The 19,318-nt window shown below is 44.7% G+C and overlaps 1 protein-coding gene across 1 annotated transcript in view; it reads left to right on the top strand.

Moving 5' to 3' along the window:
• The first annotated feature begins 39 nt into the window (after window positions 1-39).
• The window catches only part of bcl11bb (BCL11 transcription factor B b), a 48,822-nt gene continuing 29,543 nt past the window's right edge, over window positions 40-19,318 (top strand). Inside the window, exons 1-2 of the mRNA XM_080790315.1 lie at window positions 40-921; window positions 15,016-15,435. Coding sequence (XP_080646441.1) covers window positions 858-921; window positions 15,016-15,435 — 484 coding nt within the window. The 5' untranslated portion in view covers window positions 40-857. The remainder of the gene's footprint in view (window positions 922-15,015; window positions 15,436-19,318) is intronic.

Raw genomic sequence — 19,318 nt, 5'->3', positions numbered from 1 at the left:
CCTCCAGAGCCAAGTTGCCATTCGGCGTGCCAATGCCAAAACGCGCGAGGAGGAGGAGGACTGAGCGGTGCCAAATGGTCATCTTATTCGCGCACGCCTGAATTCGAAGGACTGTAGGGATTTTTTTTTGTTGCGTGTGTGAGAGTCAGTGAGAGAGAGAATAAACAACAAACCGCCTCACGTGCAGACGATTTACATTTTATGGGGAAAAAACAGGAAAAGGAAAACAGCAAGCAAGCAAGCAGCGCTATAGGAGGCAGGTAGACCGGCCTATATACCCCCATCATCAAGCGGGCTTTACCGTGCCTCTGTCACCGACTCACCGCCGTGGTGGTCTGGTCGCTACAGGGGTGGGCAACCCGGCAACCCTCTCAGGATTGTTTCCTCCGGGAGAAGAAAGAAAGCGCAGCATTCTGAGACGATGCAGCCTAGGCTACCTGTTCACTTCACACACCACTTTACACTTGTATTGATTACTGAGCCCCGCCGCGCTGACCTTCATCGATCCAGGTGTTGCCGCTAGACTATACTACACCTGCAGCAAATATAGTCTCTCGGACATCGCGGGGTCATCGTCTGGACTGGCCGTGGCTTTGACCTTCCAGAGGCACGGCACACGGGCACACCACCACACGCCGACCGACCCGATCGCGCATCATACATATCATCCTCAGCATCGATCATCGATCCCGACTGACTGCGACTCAAAGAAGTGCTCCGAATTGGCAAAGCGAGGGATTTTAGGGTGGGAGAAAAAAAAAGTTGGTCAGCCGAGGGAAGCATCCAGGACCGACACCACGGTGCAAGCTGACTCCAAGTGCCGTTCACCGGGCAATGCCAGAGTAAATTCTGGGACCATGTCCCGTCGCAAGCAGGTGAACCCGCAGCACTTATCGTTGACGCACAGGGAAACAATACGACGTGAGTAGCCTTTAGAATATATCACTTTATAATCAGTCACTTCTCTGTTTGTTGAGGCTATTTATCACTTTAACCACATTAAGCCTATATTTTGGATGCATTTGTCAAAATGTCCAATCATTTTTCCCAAATTGATTACATTTCCCCAAAAATGTTCAAATCACACATGCACAAACTAGCAGATATAATGAACTCAACAACTCCCTTGAGCTTATGGACATTGGCTAATTTGGCTATTTCAGTTATTGGTCGTAAAGAGAATTGTGGCTTAATTGGTTAAACAATAATGAGCTTTCCTCCCCTGGTTCAATTTTTCTTTAGCCTACTAGACCATAAATTGATTACAAATAGTGTTGTTTAACATAGAATCAACTTGTGATGCTCGTTTGCATTCCAAATTACCTTGGCTTCTGATTGTAAATTATAACAATAGCACTAGCAGCCTGTTAATTATAAATGAGGTAAACAAACATCATATGAAAAGTTAAAAACTAAAAGTTTGCATGGTAGAGAAAATTAAGACAAATATAGGCTGAAGAAAATTGGAACAACTACACAAACAAATCAATGTATATCAGATTATTGTTTATTTGCCATTCTTGTTTTAAATCGATGTGGAATTAATAGCTCATCGTATACTTTAAAAATCGCCATGCACGACGGTTGTCTTTTCACGAGTAGCCTACCTGCAGCGTGATTGAGAGGGATGATATTATCTCTAGATAAGTGGGTCTGAGTGTGTGTGTGTGTGTGTGTGTGTGTGTGTGTGTGTGTGTGTGTGTGTTACAAGCGTATTTCATCCAACAAAACTTATTTTCATGACGGCAACATGTGGTAGACTAGGGTCAGGCTAAATGTTGTCTATTGGTTTCCCATTGCTTTTTGTCAGCGGATAATTGAATTCAAGGCTCAGACGTTTTCAAAATATTTTGTCTCTTTTGTCTTTGTACCTAATCTATAAATTATTTTAATTGACAATCAATAACCACAAACAGCAGCCACGCACGCACGCACGCACGCACGCACACACACACACACACACACACGAACACACGAACACAGTTCTACAATTAATATTGTCATTCTGTCGTCTCCACGTAAACTAATAATTTGGAGACAGACTATACGTGCATGCTGCTTCACCAACTCGATTTGCGTTTGTAGCCTAATTGTAAAAGAGAAGAGCGATAGAGAGAAACAAATTAAACAAGATGTAGCCTAGGCCTAGCCTATTAGCAACAATCTAAACCGTCATTAATGTAATTTTTGCAAGGCGTACAGGGTCACAACTTGGACTGAGGCATGTCGAAGCCGCGAGACCACATTTTCTGATGAAATTGTATAGATTAGATTTGGGCCAAGAAATTTCGGGCACATGATTAAAAAAGTCGCATAATCCAATTTTAAATCAATTATATCAATCTAGCCTTCATCTCCCAGCGCTCTGCCTTGCCTAAATCCAATTTCATAGTGGCCTAATCTGGCTAATTCATTGCAGAAGTTCATGATGTAATCTCTCGCCAATCTGTTTTGTGTTGAGAAGGGTTAGGCACATTCCGTCCCACCCAACACCGTTTAGCATTTAGATTAATCATTTAGCCAGTTCACTTTGTGTGTCATTCTGCTTATTTTTGTGTAATTGTCTGTTTTCAATGTCAAATATAAGGAGGCGCAAATAGGCTCACAATTCTGAAATAAACATAAGACGTTTTACTCTAATTTCATAATAGCCTTATAGCCTATAAGTGCAACCTATATATATTCAAGGGATTTCCTTGTTGATATAACGAATATTGATCATCTAGATTTATTTCCTCCCCTGTCACACTTCCCTTCAGGTATAGACTAGTTAATTACAGCATGGCCTAGTTGTAGCATACAGTTCAATCATTAATCATGCTGTATTTATACAGGTACAGTCGATTTCCATGAGCTGCAGGGCTGGAGTTTGGCCTGCAGGTGTTTGTGTGTGTTGTGTGTGTGTGTGTGCGTGTGTGTGTGCGCGTGTGTGTGTGTGTGTGTGTGTGTGTGTGTGTGTGTGTGTGTGTGTGTGTGTGTGTGTGTGTGTGTGTGCGCGTGTGTTTAACATTTACCTATATATATTGAGAGAAATAATTATAACGAAATGGTCTTAAGTGCCTTTGGTGGCTGGCAATGGATTCGCTGTTAAATATTTGACTGCTCCCCTCAGGGCCTCGTATGGGTCACTTTGTTTGACATCCCATTTCTGCTTTTCCATAATTATCCCAGAAATTAATAACAGGCCCACTGAACTGAATAATTTTCATAATTGATTCAATGGCACGGAAAGATGTCACAACTCTTACACCGCTGTCAAACACAATTCACTAATATTGGACACATGGTCAGTTAGAGAGAGAGAGAGAGAGAGAGAGAGAGCTCGGGAATAACTGGTGCTGCTTGACGGACAAGCTGGCGCTGAGGCTGCGTTCAAGTGCGGTTGAACTCCTCCAGCAACACACCCTGCTCTCTGAGGCTTCTTCTTTATACGAGCCTTTTCTTAACGAGCCTTCCTGTACCTCCACATTTATGACAACCATAGGATATACACCTGTAAAAATCCTTGGTGTGAATTTGTCTCCGAGCGTAATATTACACAACATGTAACCAAATATGTTTTGGTTGTATTTATTAGTGTATTATCCCCTTTTGGTGTTAGCATTATGTTATGCTTTAGCTATTGAAAAATATCAGATCTACAAGCTCATAGCGCGCTACGAGCTTGTAGGTCTGCTATTTTTGTAAAATCAAAGAACGACTGACATAGAAACATAGCTTTTTCAGAAAACTGTCAGGATGTAGAAGAATCTGATCTCAGGTCAAAATGGGTTATTAGTTATTGGTCTCAGAGTCACAAATGAATAAATGAAGCCGGTGGTATTGTACTGTTCGTGCACCAGGCATGAAGATGTCAGAGAGGGGGGGGGGGGGGGCTCACACAGGGCTAACATTCAACTTGACCCTGGTGAGCGTGTGAATAAATGAAGACATCTAGACTACCCACCCAGCGAGAGTGCGGTGACATGTGCAAAGGTCTGCAGCATCAGGGGGGAGGCTTGTACCACCTGTACTTTCACATGACACTGTGTTGCTGCTTTTTTTCATTTTCTTACTGATCTGAGGACAGCTGGACTCAGGACTGCTTCATTATTGCCACATATCAGTGAGACAGACTTTACAAAGTAAAAGAGTGGTTGAAATTCGTTTTAGGGGGATAGGTCCCACCGTATCGTTTTCCATATAGAAAAGAAAAGGAGGACTAAGAAAGGGGGAGGGGAGGGGACGGGGGGCACGGTAGGTGGAAAGGACTGACAGAACACATACATGAACTAACAGTTCATGGACAAGATCGCAGACTGACTGGACACTCCGTTTCTACTTATACGTTCAACGTGCCAGTGTGGTCAAGTGCAACACAAATGCACGGCAGACCTTGAATAGACCAGGTAAATGCAGGTATATTGTATGTAAGCGAGCACGACGCACGTGCGCGTTGGTGTTCGTGTGTAGACATGCCTGCTCCTGTGCTTTTGTCACTGTAGTCCATTGTTCTCTGAGTATGTCTGTATGTGTACGTCTGTGTGTGTCCGTGTGTGTGTGTGTGTGTGTCCGTGTGTGTGTCCGTGTGTGTGTGTATACGTGTGTGTGTGTGTGTGTGTGTGTGTGTGTGTGTGTGTATGTCTGTGTGGTGTGTGCGTGCATAGATGTGTACGTGCGTGCGCCCGTGTCCACACCTTTCGCTCTGCTTGCACTGCAATACTGCACCTACATGTTTGACTTGTATATACACAGGACATCTCAATAAGCACATACGCACACATGGGCTACACTACAGTACGGTATATGAAACGCGCCAGTGTGTTAGCTGCCATGCCGTGTCATGAGGTCGCACACGTCCCTCCAGGCTATTTCCTTAAGCTGGGTGTGGGACTGCAGAGGACCAGGATGACACCATGGGGCTGGAGGATATAAGGACCGCAGGGCGAAAAACCAAACCAACCGACCGTCATTTGACTGAGTCAACAAGGATGAAGACCTAAATGTACAGTATAATCAGACAGTTCCCAGAAAGAGCGAGAGAGGAGTGTGTGTGTTTGTGTCCGTGTTTGTGTCCGTGTGCAGTGTGTGTGTGTGTGTTGTGTGCGTGTGTGTGCGTGTGTGTGCGTGCGTGTGTGTGTGTGTGTGTGTGTGTGTGTGTGTGTGTGGGTGAGAGAGAGAGAGAGAGAGAGAGAGAGAAAGAAGGAAACAGAGATAGAGAGAGACAAGAACATGGCCTATCATTGAGAATATTTCAGGAATCGAGAAAAACTGGACTGGACTGTCCCTGTTTATGCACCGATGTGGTGTTTTTCTTTTTTTGTCGGTCTGACATTTTAGAATTCTCTGTTGTTACCCGCTGCCCCAGGTGGTTGTGGAAATATTTTAGACCCGTGGGAGTTGGTATAAGCTGTCAATTACAGCCATAGCCACACACACAGTCACACGCACACACACACACACACACACACACACACACACACACACACACACACACACACGCTATATCTAATGGTGTTAACAATAAGAGTGCCACTTTCCGCAGGCCACCACCAGCGTTGTGCTCACAGTACGGTAGACGGCGGGTGTCTTCAGTGAGCAGAGCGCTGAGCCCTGCGGTGGTGCAGGCCCTATAGGTCATGCTCCACTTGCAGGAGGAGAGAACCAGAATATCAGCATATTTCTGGACAGGCTGTACTGCAAGTCTCGAGGTATCGAGAGGGGCATCCGAACTCATAAAAACAGGTCATAAATGCACACACTGTACTCTCGCGTACAAGTGGGTATAGCAGGCATAGGCATGTGCCGATGCAATGCATCTGTATTTGCGTGCATGTCGGTAACACGCACACTCAACACACACACACACACACACACACGCCCCCGCGTGCACAGACGCACATGAAACGCAAGTTTTAAGCTTAATTTGTAAATATCAAGGCCACCAGTTAAACCCACATACTGTACATGGAAATAGCATGTTAGCTTCCTATGCATGGTGTCCACCAGTCAGATAGTAGGCCTATATCGTCTTACTCTTTATGGGCCCTGCATGCTGGAACTGAGTGTGTGCTGCATGTGAACAGCCAAGGACCCTGCTGTTCTAACATGAATTTAAGGATTTGACTCAGTGGCAGATTATCTGCCGTTTAAGAGGCTGTTTGCAAAAAGCATTGAAAAGCAAAGATCTAAACATTTGATTTGTGCTGGTATATTCGTTTTCGTTCTGTTTATTGCTCTTTCAACCACTGGAGCTCGAGGGCGAATCCACAACAAAAAAATATCTAGGCTACAGCACAGGCGATCATACGACATGGCTAAATTTAAACGGGGATCAACCAACGATAAGCATCTATAAAGGGCCTTATCTTTTCATTAAAATGAGTCGTCTTTATACAAGGTTCGATCAGACACGGTTCCCAGAATAGTTGCCTGGAATCGGCGATTGAAATTGCCTTGAGCTATCTGTTTGCTCTCAGAATTGGCATGCTACCGGTGATGCTGCTAATGGTTAGTTCTTTATTCACACCATATGGTTGTCAAACGCAAGAAGGAGACTCACCGTAACGCAGTGAGACGCCACAGTAAATATTCACACACATTGTGGTGACAAGATTGTAATCTCAAAGGAGATGACTAGGGAAGATTTTATGATTTTCCTCATTTTATTGTCTTGGTGTTTTAAACGAGCCATACACACGCACACGCACACGCAACATTTTATCCATCTAACACATCTTTAATTCGCTTTTGCAACGCCATAAAATTCCACACAATTATTATTACTTCTTCTGACCTCTAAAATTTGCTGATCAGATCAGATTTATCTCCAGACGTCACTTCAGCTGACAGCTCACTGTCAACGGCGTGGCCGCGCTTCGCTCACTTTTCTCGAACGATGGTTGGGAAAATTTACGATAAGAGGGGAGCCTGTTACGGATTGAACGGTGATAAGATAATGAAACACACAGCCCTGGTCTTGCACAACGCGCGCTGTTGCAGCGCTCCTTGGCAGTCACAGCTGAGACAGAGGGGATACGGCTCTAAGCGGAGCCCGCTTGTCATTTGAATTTTTGATCGCAACCATCTGCAATGTTGCTGGTGTCATTTATTTACAATGACAGCAGGAATCTCACCCGACTCCCTCCATGGGATTTGGACATGCTGCGTGTGCACGAGGGAGCATGTCTGTGTGTGTGTGTGTGTGTGTGTGTGTGTGTGTGTGTGTGTGTGTGTGTGTGTGTGCATGTGTATTTTGTGTTTATGTGTTTACGACGTATGTGTATTCGTGTGGGTACGTGTGTGTATTTGTACCTATACAGCAGATGTGTGTAATTGATGGATTTGTGCATAAATTATCTGTGTGCATATACAGTATGTGTGTGAATTTGTACTGTACGTGTGTGTGTGTGTGTGTGTGTGTGTGTGTGTGTGTGTGTGTGTGTGTGTGTGTGTGTGTGTGTGTGTGTGTGTGTGTGTGTGTGCGCGTGCGTGTGTGAGCATTCATGTGCTTTTGTGTTCATGTAGATTATGTGTACATTTACAGTAAATGTGTGTCTTTGTACATACAGTACATGTGTGCATATTCGAAGCATTTGTATGTATGTCGAAGCATCTGTGTGTGCGTCGTATACGAGTACATTTGTACGTACAGACAGTAGCCTGTATACATGTGTGTGTGTGTATTTTATGTATATGTTATATGTCCCTGTGTGCGTATAACAGAAGTATGTGTGTGTATCTGGTACTGTATGTACAGTGAAAGGCCGTTGGAACAGGGAGAACAAAGGGCTAGTGGAGAGAGACAGGACAGGTCTGAACTCATACAACATGGTTGACTGTCAAACCTGTGCCCCTGGCCTCACTTTCCTCCCCGCCAACGGAACACAGTGTACAGTGAACTCTACACGGTGAAACCCCGGGTGCTAATGTAACTCTGAGAGACGCAGACCTCGCCACGGGTCCAGTCGCTTCCATTTTGTACATGTCTCGAAAGTAAACGAGCACCGAGGATTTCAGTGTGTGTATATATAGCCTCTATCTGTATACAGGAGGACCAACTGGAAAATGGTTTCAGGGCCTTTTTTGGCGTTCGACGTTCAACGGGTTCAACTAGAATCTTTAACGAGGTTACGTCAGATCGGTCACATGGAGAGTAGACGGACGTGAACATAAAAATGTGCTCTAAAATATGATTCTCGTCACAGACTTGGTTCCCAGAAAATTATTATTATTATTATTTTAGATCATCTACACTCCTCAGGAAGTAAAAAAATTAAATAATGACACATATCAGTATATTAAGGTGCATTCACACCAGGCACATTAAATAGAATTGGGTCACTTCTGGTATATGAATGATTATAATTCATGTTGTCTCTCAATTCAGACTCTCTACACAGTCTCCTAAAAGTCCCGCTCGTTACCGTTCGAAAATATAGTTCAAAACATCTTTAATGAAAAATAAAGGAATTTCCATTTCTGCTTAGCAGCAAGCTAGAAGAAAGTAGCAGTAGGACTTATTTACGCCACTGCAAAATGCGAAACGGAAGTTTTGGGTGGTGGCGGGACATCCGATTAGAATTTCTGCCGATTTTCACCGCTTCCGATGAACAGACTTTTAGGCGGAAGTGTGAGCCAACGGTCTGTTTGGAGACGCTAGGATTCATTGGCTCAGAGGATGTCACATGACCACAGAACTAGGTAGGTGGGTGTGCACCTTGGTATGCTGTAGAGCAGTGGTTCCCAACATGGGGTCCGGGGACCCCCAGGGGTCCTTGAGTGAGTTCCAGGGGGTCCCCAGCTGAATGATAGTTTGGAACCAAATGGACCCTATATGGGTCTGTAACTCTGAGAGTGTACAAATGGAACCCTAACGGTTCCATTTGTACACTCTCAGAGTTAAATCAACATTGATTTTACAACATAAATTGGGGTCTCAGAGATAGAAATGCCATTAAATGGGGGTCCCTAGACTAATGCATGTCAAACTGGGGGTCCTTGAAATTAAACATGTTGAGAATCACTGCTATAGAGCCGTAAAAATCGTATCTCTCATGGGGTTCTCAGTGTCAATTTGGGGGTCCTTGACATGAAGAAGTGTGGGAACCACTGCTGTCTAGAGTGTAGACTGCCCTAATGCACTGCAGAGTCCAGAGTGTTTAACCGTGACCCCACATGGACCCTGTTCTGACACGCCGCAGACCGTAACTATCGCTCAGTATTTCACAGAGTGGCCCTGCAGTGTAAATTGCACAGACCTGACTCTTGATATGCTCACACCGTGCAGGAGATCATATGACTGCTATTAATCTATCATTAAAAATACAAAATCAAAAGGCTAAGAAATGTTTATAAAAAGGGCTTTTGTTGTATATATGGAACGGAAAATATTATAGCTGCAAATGAGACAGTACATGACCCTCTGCGAAAACATTCATGTTTGATCCATTAAATCTGATTCTGTCCAGGCCTTCCAGCATCTTTTAACATTTTACACAAAATGGTAATATACTGGTAAAAAAAAAAAATAGAAAAAAGAGAGAGGCCCATTGTGTTGTGCTGTGTTTCCCATCTGGTACGTATTGTGCAGTGGCAGCGTGTGTTGGTAGAGAACCAACACTGACTGACTAACTCTCTCTTCACAGACAACAAACAACAAACTGACTCTCCTCATTGATACAACAAACTGACTCTCCTCATTGATACAACAAACTGACTCTCTCTCTCCTCATTGATACAACAAACTGACTCTCTCTCCTCATTGATACAACAAACTGACTCTCCTCATTGATACAACAAACTGACTCTCTCTCTCCTCATTGATACAACAAACTGACTCTCTCTCCTCATTGATACAACAAACTGACTCTCTCTCCTCATTGATACAACAAACTGACTCTCTCTTCATCACATTGATACAACAAACTGACTCTCTCTCCTCACATTGATACAACAAACTGACTCTATCACATTGATACAACAAACTGACTCTCTCTCCTCACATTGATACAACAAACTGACTCTCTCTCCTCACATTGATACAACAAACTGACTCTCTCTCCTCACATTGATACAACAAACTGACTCTATCACATTGATACAACAAACTGACTCTCTCTCCTCACATTGATACAACAAACTGACTCTCTCTCCTCACATTGATACAACAAACTGACTCTCTCTCCTCACATTGATACAACAAACTGACTCTATCACATTGATACAACAAACTGACTCTCTCTCCTCACATTGATACAACAAACTGACTCTATCACATTGATACAACAAACTGACTCTCTCTCCTCACATTGATACAACAAACTGACTCTCTCTCCACACATTGATGACTAATCACATTGATACAACATACTGACTCTCTGCGCACGCTACCATGTGAGACAGCTTGGTTTCATGACTGTCATCTAGTTGGTGGTCAGGTGTGTTTGACAGTAGTGCACCTCTTAAGCTGCAGTGCAGAGGCATTTGAAACCTTTCACGATGCATAGTATACAGTGTGTGCGTACCAATGTATGACTTTGGCTAAATGCCCTTATATTGCAAAGGTGCAAGTTAAGTTGCACATGTGCAAATACATCTGTGATGTACAGGATAGACAGGATGGCTGGCCTCAGAACGGTTGCGGTTAAAGAAGACGATTGACTGATGACTGACATCCCTGAGGCATTGTGACAGATCAACCACTGGCATCCCTATTCTGGAGCTAGAACTTTCAGCGAAAATAGCTGATCTACAAGCTCACAACTCATTGTGCTGCGACACTTTGTGAGTATGTACATCAGCTATTTTTGCTGTAAACATAGCCGAAACAGGAGGGGGCCTAGCATAGAGCCCTTGGGAATTCAGTCACTTGTACTTATACAGTAACAAAGGAGCCTACAGTAGCTCTGGCTTTTTCTCACTTTCGTTCTCTGTCTGTCTGTCTGTCTGTCTGTCTGTCTGTCTGTCTGTAAACGTTTGTCCGTCCGTTCGTCCCTCTCTCTCTCTCTCTCTCTTCCCCCCCCCCCCCCTCTCTCTCTCTCTCTCTCTCTCTTCCCCCCTCTCTCTCTCTTCCCCCCCTCTCTCTCTCTCTCCCTCTCTCTCTCTCTCTCTCTCTCCCTCCCTCCCTGTGTGTCATTCCTGGAGAGTACAGTTCAAATGGCCAGATGTCTGTCATCCTTCGTCTTGATGTGACGTTGCTGCTGAAGACATGTCAGGAATCTGGGCCTTTTCAGATCCTCGTCATGCCACCTGTCACCAGCATGTTCTCAGGATCACAGATGAAAATAGAACGTGGCAGAGTCTTGCAAACACATGCACAAGCGCGAACACACACACACGCAAACACACGCGCACACGCAATCGCGCGCCACTAGTCGGCGCTGTAGGCAGCAGTCAACTAGTCATGGACAGTATAATTTTAATGCAACATTATAAATCGTGCTAAACACACAGTGCAAGGCTATCATTTATGTGTTTAAGTCAATCATCATGGCAACCGAGTATAGCTGCCAGTGGAAACCCATGCCCAGGGTGGCTGGATTCCCTTGAGGACAACTGTTTTCTCTCTCTCTCTCTCTCTCTCTGTCTCTCTCTCTCTCTCTCGCTTTGTTTAGAATAATCAAAATTACTATTTATTTTCTTCTCACACACGCACACACACATGCACACACGCACGTCGGCGACGTCGCACACACACACTCACGCACGTACGCACAATCACATCCGTCCAGGTGCACACGTACACATTTCACCCATTCAGGACGGGAACCCCTTTTGGTGTTTTAAGCATCATGTTAATACTTTAGCTATTGAAAAATAGCAGATATAGGCCTACAAGAGATTGTAGATCTGCTATTTTTGAAAATTTCAGAAAATGTGTCACATGAAATAGTTTGAGAACCAATGACATATTATACGTATAGAAACATGAGGGTTTTAAGAAAACTGTCACGATTTAGAAAGGCATTCGTAGAATCGTCCCTCGGGTCTTAATGGGTTAACCCGTTAAACCCGGGAAGGCATCTGTGTCATCTTAGATATACATGTAAGCACACAGCGACCTCGTACATGTGCTTTTTTTCCCTTTGAAACATCTTAAAAGTGAAGAACTACTGATTTAGAAGGCATTTGTAGAATCTGCCTGGGGTGTAAAACGGGTTAAAATTGCACACGCGCGCGAGCGGCGTGTAACTCTACATTTGCATGGCCCGTCGTCTCGGACGCGAGCAGAACATTGGCTCATGTGCATTGCGGTCACAAGCTGTGAACTGTGGGTAAATAACGCGTTTGTGTTCCGTCTTCGCCGCCCAAGATTATGAGATGGAAATTATCTGGCGCGGGTCCAGGAATCCTCTGCCGCTTAGAGAGAAGATAGTTGGCATGCGATCACCACTGCGGGGCAATTGTCAGGGTGGAGGGAGTGGACTGGAAAGATACGGCGCGGGTGGGGTGGGGGTGGAGGCGGGGGTTGGTGGGCAGTGGGGAAAGAAGTATACTCAGATTTAGCACAAAGGCTAAAAAAATAGTAATATAAATGTATATATATATATATATATATATATATATATATATATATATATGTATATATATATATTTTTTTTTACTGCATTAGTTTTATTATGTCAAAGTGCAAAAGTATTAGCATCAGGATAATATATCTGATATTATCACACTTTTGCATTTTGACTTTTAAAAAAAACACACATTTGCTACGTTAAACATTATTATATTCGAAACAGCAAGAGTATAGCAGTTTTCTTTTCCTAAAGTTGTCAAATGTGTCAAAATATTTTCACAAATAGCAGATCTACAAGGTGAGCTTGTATACTGTAGATCGTCTATTTTCAAACAGCCAAAGTATAGGGATAAACTGATAAACGTATGTTTTCTAATAAAATGTACAAATGTTTTGTAATAATAATCTAAATCCGTATTAATAAAAGGAACGTGTAATCTATCGGTCAGATAATTGTATAGCGCAGTAGTATAATGGTAGTGGATGATACATACATTTAGCTACAGAGGAGTAAGTGTTAAGTTGTGAAACTAGACTAAACTGCACATTGTTGTGTGACGGGAACAGCAGTGTCTGTACGTGTGTAGTGTAGGGGAGGGAAGCCTTCATGGGAGATCGGGATGTGAGATAACAGATAAGAGATATACGGGTTTGGGATCTCCCTCTGTAACGATAACAACTGTTTGGATACTCGGTAAAAATCCAGTGTTGTAAGGTTTAACATGATTTCTGGATTCTACATGCATGCATGCAGTGCACGTGCACGTAAACATAAGCATAAAAAACACACACACACACACACACACACACACACACACACACACACACACACACACACACACATGCGAGTGCACGCACACACACACTCATGCTACACTGCTACAGGCTGAGTCACTGAGACACAAGCATGCACACAAGCAGGCCTCACTAGAAAAACACACCCTCAATCCAATTTCTGCTGTTGCCAGGGTGCCATGTTTGAGAGAGAGAGAGAGAGAGAGAGAGAGAGAGAGAGAGAGTGAGAGAGAGAGAGAGAGAGAGAGAGAGAGAGAGAGAGAGAAACAGAGAGAGAGAGAAACAGAGAGAGAGAGAGAGAGAGAGAGTACCAGGAGGGTTGGTGGGTGGTACTTGCGGAGGCGGGCAGGCTGTGCCATGCTACTCTCCCAGGCATCAACACCTCTCCCTGGGTACCCGCTCTCACAGACACCCCTGGAGAATCTCCAGAGCTTCAGGTTTCCTCTGAGGCTCTGGAAGAGAGGCCCCATTTCCATACTGGTACATCAGGGTGCTGTTAGAAAAAATAAGGTTTGTCCATGAGGGATTCACTGTAAGAGCGCAGGCACTCTCTGTGTGTGTGTGTGTGTGTGTGTGTGTGTGTGTGTGTGTGTGTGTGTGTGTGTGTGCGTGTGTGTGTGTGTGTGTCTTGTGTGCGGGGGGGGGGGGGTGTGGGGGTGTAATGGTTATTAATGGCCCTGTCAGATATGAGAAGAATGAGATTTACTCTGTTAAAAGAGACACTGGGATCGCTTGGCTCTATGGATTTTCTGTCTATGGAGAATACAGTATAGCCTGCACAGACACACACCTGCGCTGTACTGTGTTTATAGTGTGTACAAGCAGACACACATGCACATACACACACACACACACACACGCTTGTGTGCACACAAAAGCACATGGATGAGCACACATGCACACATGTACCCGCTTCACACATGCCCACGGATGCAGCCCCTTCACACACATACACACACACACACGCACGCACGCGCAACACCGTTGTCGTTCTCTCTCTCTCTCTCTCTCATTCTCATGCACAGATACACTGTACACACACTTGTTCTGCGCTCCACATGGTGCAGGCAGCCGGTTAGCTATAATGCACCTTAGCGTTGCAAAGAGCCCTCACCGGAAACCCAGATAGCTCTGTGAAATGAATCGTTTCCTGCAGGCCTTGTGTGCGCGTGTGCATGTGCAGAGTAGACAGAGAGAGAGACACACACACACACACACACACACACACACACACACACACACACACACACACACACACACACACACACACACACACACACACACACGCACACACACACCCTCCTGTGTTGATCTTGCACTGATAAAGAAGCTCATATGTGTTTGTGTTGGGAAGGCGACAGATCATTGTTTTGAGAGGTTGTATATTCGAGTTGTTTTTTCTTTGGAGAGGTTGTATTTCATGGCAAAGAAACGGGCAAATGCCTGAGAACATTATTATAATGAACATCTTTCATGTAACCAAAAGGAGGCTTCCTAAAGGTAACGTAAAGCGCTTTGATGTTTTCTCCTTTTTTCTCCATCTGTCTCTAATCATTCTCCCGTTTTGTCTTTAATTAACATGGCTCTTTCTCTTGATGTCAAATCTCCCCCCTCACATTTATTCTATGCTGTGTTTTATAACAGAAGCGTCGACGTCAGTGCAATTAATTAATTAATACTCACCCTCCTCCTTTTTGCTCCTCCTCTTTCTCTCCTCTCCGCAGAAGAGGCCAATCATGAGTCGGGGGCGGGATCTCCGTCGCCGGAGACGTCCACCCCCGTCGGCGGGGGCCCTCGGGGGGCGGGGGCGGGGCCCGGCGGCCCCGAGCACGACCTGCTGACCTGCGGCCAGTGCCAGACCAACTTCCCCCTGGGCGACATCCTGGTCTTCATCGAGCACAAGCGGCGCCTGTGCCGGGGCGCGCGCGGGGCCCTGGGCTCCTTCTCCAAGCCGGGCGAGAGCGCCTGCCGGGGCACCCTGGTGCCCGTGTCGCCCCGGGCCCGCTCCCTGGAGCTGGGCGGCATGAGGGGGGCGCTGCCCGTGGAGGTGGGCGTCCAGGTGACGCCCGGCGGCGAGGGAGGAGGGCACGACGAGAGGAGGCTGACGCCGGCCAAGGGGATCTGCCCCAAGCAGGAGAGAGGAGGTAAGAGACGATGGTTAAGATCATATTTATGTACTGTACACAGGAGAGAGGAGGTAAGAGATGATGTACAGGATGAAGGGATAGTTATGATCATATTTATGTACTGTATACAGGAGAGAGGAGGTAAGAGATGAGATGTGTGTGTGTGTGTGTGTGTGTGTGTGTGTGTGTGTGTGTGTGTGTGTGTGTGCAGTGTGTGTGTGTGTGTGTGTGTGTGTGTGTGTGTGTGTGTGTGTGTGTGTGTGCGTTTGCGTTAAAATAAGAGGATTGGAGCAATTAGTCAGAGGCAAAGCACAATGGGAGCAGAGGGGGAGTGTATATGAATTGATGTTCGTAAGGCTGGCATTACTGTTGACTCACACTCTCACACACACACACACACACACACACACACACTCTCACACACACACACACACACACACACACACACACACACACACACACGTACAGAGAGCTTAGCAGCTCAATTAGAAACACACGTTTGAAAGAGAGCACTCTGTGCACTCAGTCTCACACATGTGCATATGAGTATCCACACTCAACCACGCACGCGCACACACACACACACACACACACACACACACACACACACACACACACACACACACACACACACACACACACACACACACACACACACACACACACACACACACACACACACACACACACACACACAGAAAGACTTGTGCTCACATCAATAAACTTGCACTCTTTCTATCTCTCCTTCACAGACAGCGCGTGTGCACACACACACACACACACACACACACACAATGTCTGAACCAATTGTGAAAGGCAGAAGGTGACAGAGGAACTGCCCTCAGTGTTTTTGTGCCAGTATGCCTGTGTGTGTGTGTGTGTGTGTGTGCGCGCGCGTGTCACTTCACTGTTCATAAGGACATCCTGCAGCACATGTGAGGGAAAAAAAAGGTTAAGAAAGCTGATTAAAATTCATCCCTCTGCGCACAGTGAGGAGAAGAGGATTAATAGTGTGTGTGTGTGTGTGTGTGTGCTCGCGCGAGTGTGTGCCTGTGTGTGCATGCATGCATGCCTGTGTGTGTGTGCGTGCATGCATGCGTGCATGCGTGCTCTGTCTGAGCAGTCTTTCCAGTTGAACTGGCATTAGTCAAGTATAAGTCAATCAAGCTGACAGTGTTTCCCATGCTCTTCCACGGTGGTAACATTGCTGCTGTTAATTGCTCAATTTATTCGTTAGTTACCCCAATTAAAAAAAAGAAGAAGAAGAAGCAAGAAGGGAAGAGCTACAGAACAAGCTTTAGCGGTGACAACAACAACAACACGGTTACCAGAAGTCGCCCGGGGATCAGATACTGTAATGTGGAACTGATTTCATGTAGTATTTCTTCTGAGGTTCAGATATTATTACACAGTGTTTAGCTGTTGAGGCGCGGCTGCTGTGCTCACTTACGGTTCAAGCATCTACACTTAACCCTAGCCTGGGTAGGTTAACCCAATTTGGGAGGGAACCCCTTTTGGTGTTTTATAAGTGTTATGTTATACTTGGGGGTCCCTGACATGAAAACGTTTGAGAACGACTGACTGACATAGAAACGTTTTTTTCTCCAGAAAACTGTTAGGATTTACAGAATCCTGACACTGTCAGGATTTGTAGAATCGTCTTCAGGTCTAAATGGGTTAACCACGTAATCCCTGTACAAACTTGACCGGGGTCTAGTTTACCCCCTCAACACTCTTCACCGGATATAGACGATCTTCTACACAAGCTCACACAATGTGTGTCACGTTGACCCAGAATATAGGGACGCCAGGGTTCCTGTGGTTTTGTTTGAGTGACGTTTGTTTTATTGACAAAAATGCATATACATGACCATATAATTGTACATATCTGTACAACACAGAGCTCGGTCCCATCGTGGTTAGGTTAACCCATTCAAACTGCATCCGTGTCATTTTAGATTTTAGTTGTATTATTATTATAGCACATCGTTTGGCTGTTGAGAAATAGCCGATACACACAAGCCCATATAGCACGTCACGTTGTGCTGCACACTATCTTTGATACATCTGGAACATTTGTGCGAATCTTTGAATATATATATATATATAATAATAATAATAATTTTAGGGGGGGGTCCTTGACATGAAAACGTGTGAGAACCATTGATACAGAAACATACTGTATACGCTTTTCAGAAAACTGTTAGATTTTTAAGACTTTTGTAGAATCGGGTCATCGGGTCTTAATGGGTTAAGTGAAAGTGTCTGATTCACATTGAATGATGATTGAAACAGCCAAGCTAGTCAATCAGTCATTTAGTCACCAAACCTTTAAATGAGTCTGCCAGTAGGCCAGCCAGCTAGGGAGCCCTGTAGTCTCTCAGCAGGTCAACCAGTCAACCCGTTTGTAGGGCATTATTCAAATCCATTTAGTCAGTTATAAGCTTAATCTTTAATACTCCATCATAGCTCAGGGTGTCCCTTGCCAAAAAAAAAAAAGAGGGGAAAAAAGCAATGCACCGTTAACTTGAAGCTCTGTTCTCTTTCCAAGCGACACTGACGTATACTACGGATTATAAATTAGGCTTTAATCAGCCATTCAGTCAGAAAGAAGACACAGAGCCAGGCGGCAGCCAATCAGATCATCAGTCAGAGAGTAGTGAAAACACAGACAGACAGACAGACAGACAGACAGACAGCGACTGGGTGATTCAGACAGACAGACAGACAGACAGACAGACAGACAGACAGACAGACAGACAGACAGACAGACAGACAGACAGACAGACAGACAGAGTGGGTGATTCAGACAGACAGACAGACAGACAGACAGACAGACAGACAGACAGACAGACAGACAGACAGACAGACAGACAGACAGACCAGTGAGTCACTCAGCCAGTCAGTCAGTCTTATCAGTGAGTGAACAGAACATGAAAGCACTCCAAGGCTGAATGAACCAGAGGACGAGAGCTTTGTTCAACACATTAGATTGCCACTTAAGGCAGTTTTAAGTTTCAGCTAAATTAAATTACACTTAATAGGTCTAATGAGGTCCAATGTGCAAGAGACGTACAGTGAGACACACACGGGCAGGCATGCAAGCACACACACGTTTTTATCATCACATCATAACACAGATAGAATGGACTCAATGGAGACGACCTGGACACCAAGAAATCACCAATCCCATACATATTGCAGACTCATACATGATAGTGGATTTTAGATTTGTGTTTTACATTATTCGATTTTTAGATTTGAGGTTTTATATTGTAATCAGCAACAATAATTCAGTGTTTTTAATGGCACCTGTCTTTTAAACCTGTGATCATGCTGAAGGTTGAATAAACAAAAACACAACAGAACGGTGGTGACTGTTAGGACCAACCCTTTAGCTCTGGTCCATAGCGTTAGAGGTAGGCAGGCCTACTTCTCGTCATTCTAACGCTATATTGACCAGAGCTAAGGATCCATTTGTGACTATGTGAGCGTAACCCTGTTCATTCAGTAACCTACAGTGGCAGTTATCATGTTCTGCATAACACCCTGTCTGTCGTTCTCCTGGCTGGACACGGCAGACTGCTGCCTTCCTCGCACATCCAGGCCCAAAAGATGTACGGACTGAACACACACAACACAACACACCTAATCTCCAAGTTCCTACTCTTATAACTCAAACCTTCATCTTTTCCTTTTGTATACAAATCATTTTAACCATAAAACTATGTATCTAATTCTACGCTTTGGGGGACATTTAATAAAAGTATAGAAATACAATTGTACACACGCACGGTCACATAATATACAGTAGGTCAACACACACTTGTGTACGAGCATAATATACACATAGTGTACATTCACACATGTGCACATGCACACACACACACACACACACACA

The sequence above is a fragment of the Protomyctophum bolini genome (assembly GCF_963924005.1).
Source record: "Protomyctophum bolini genome assembly, chromosome: 19".
NCBI lineage: Eukaryota > Metazoa > Chordata > Actinopteri > Myctophiformes > Myctophidae > Protomyctophum > Protomyctophum bolini.
Note: the sequence above shows the minus strand (reverse complement) of the source record. Positions and strands in the feature narration are given on the sequence as shown.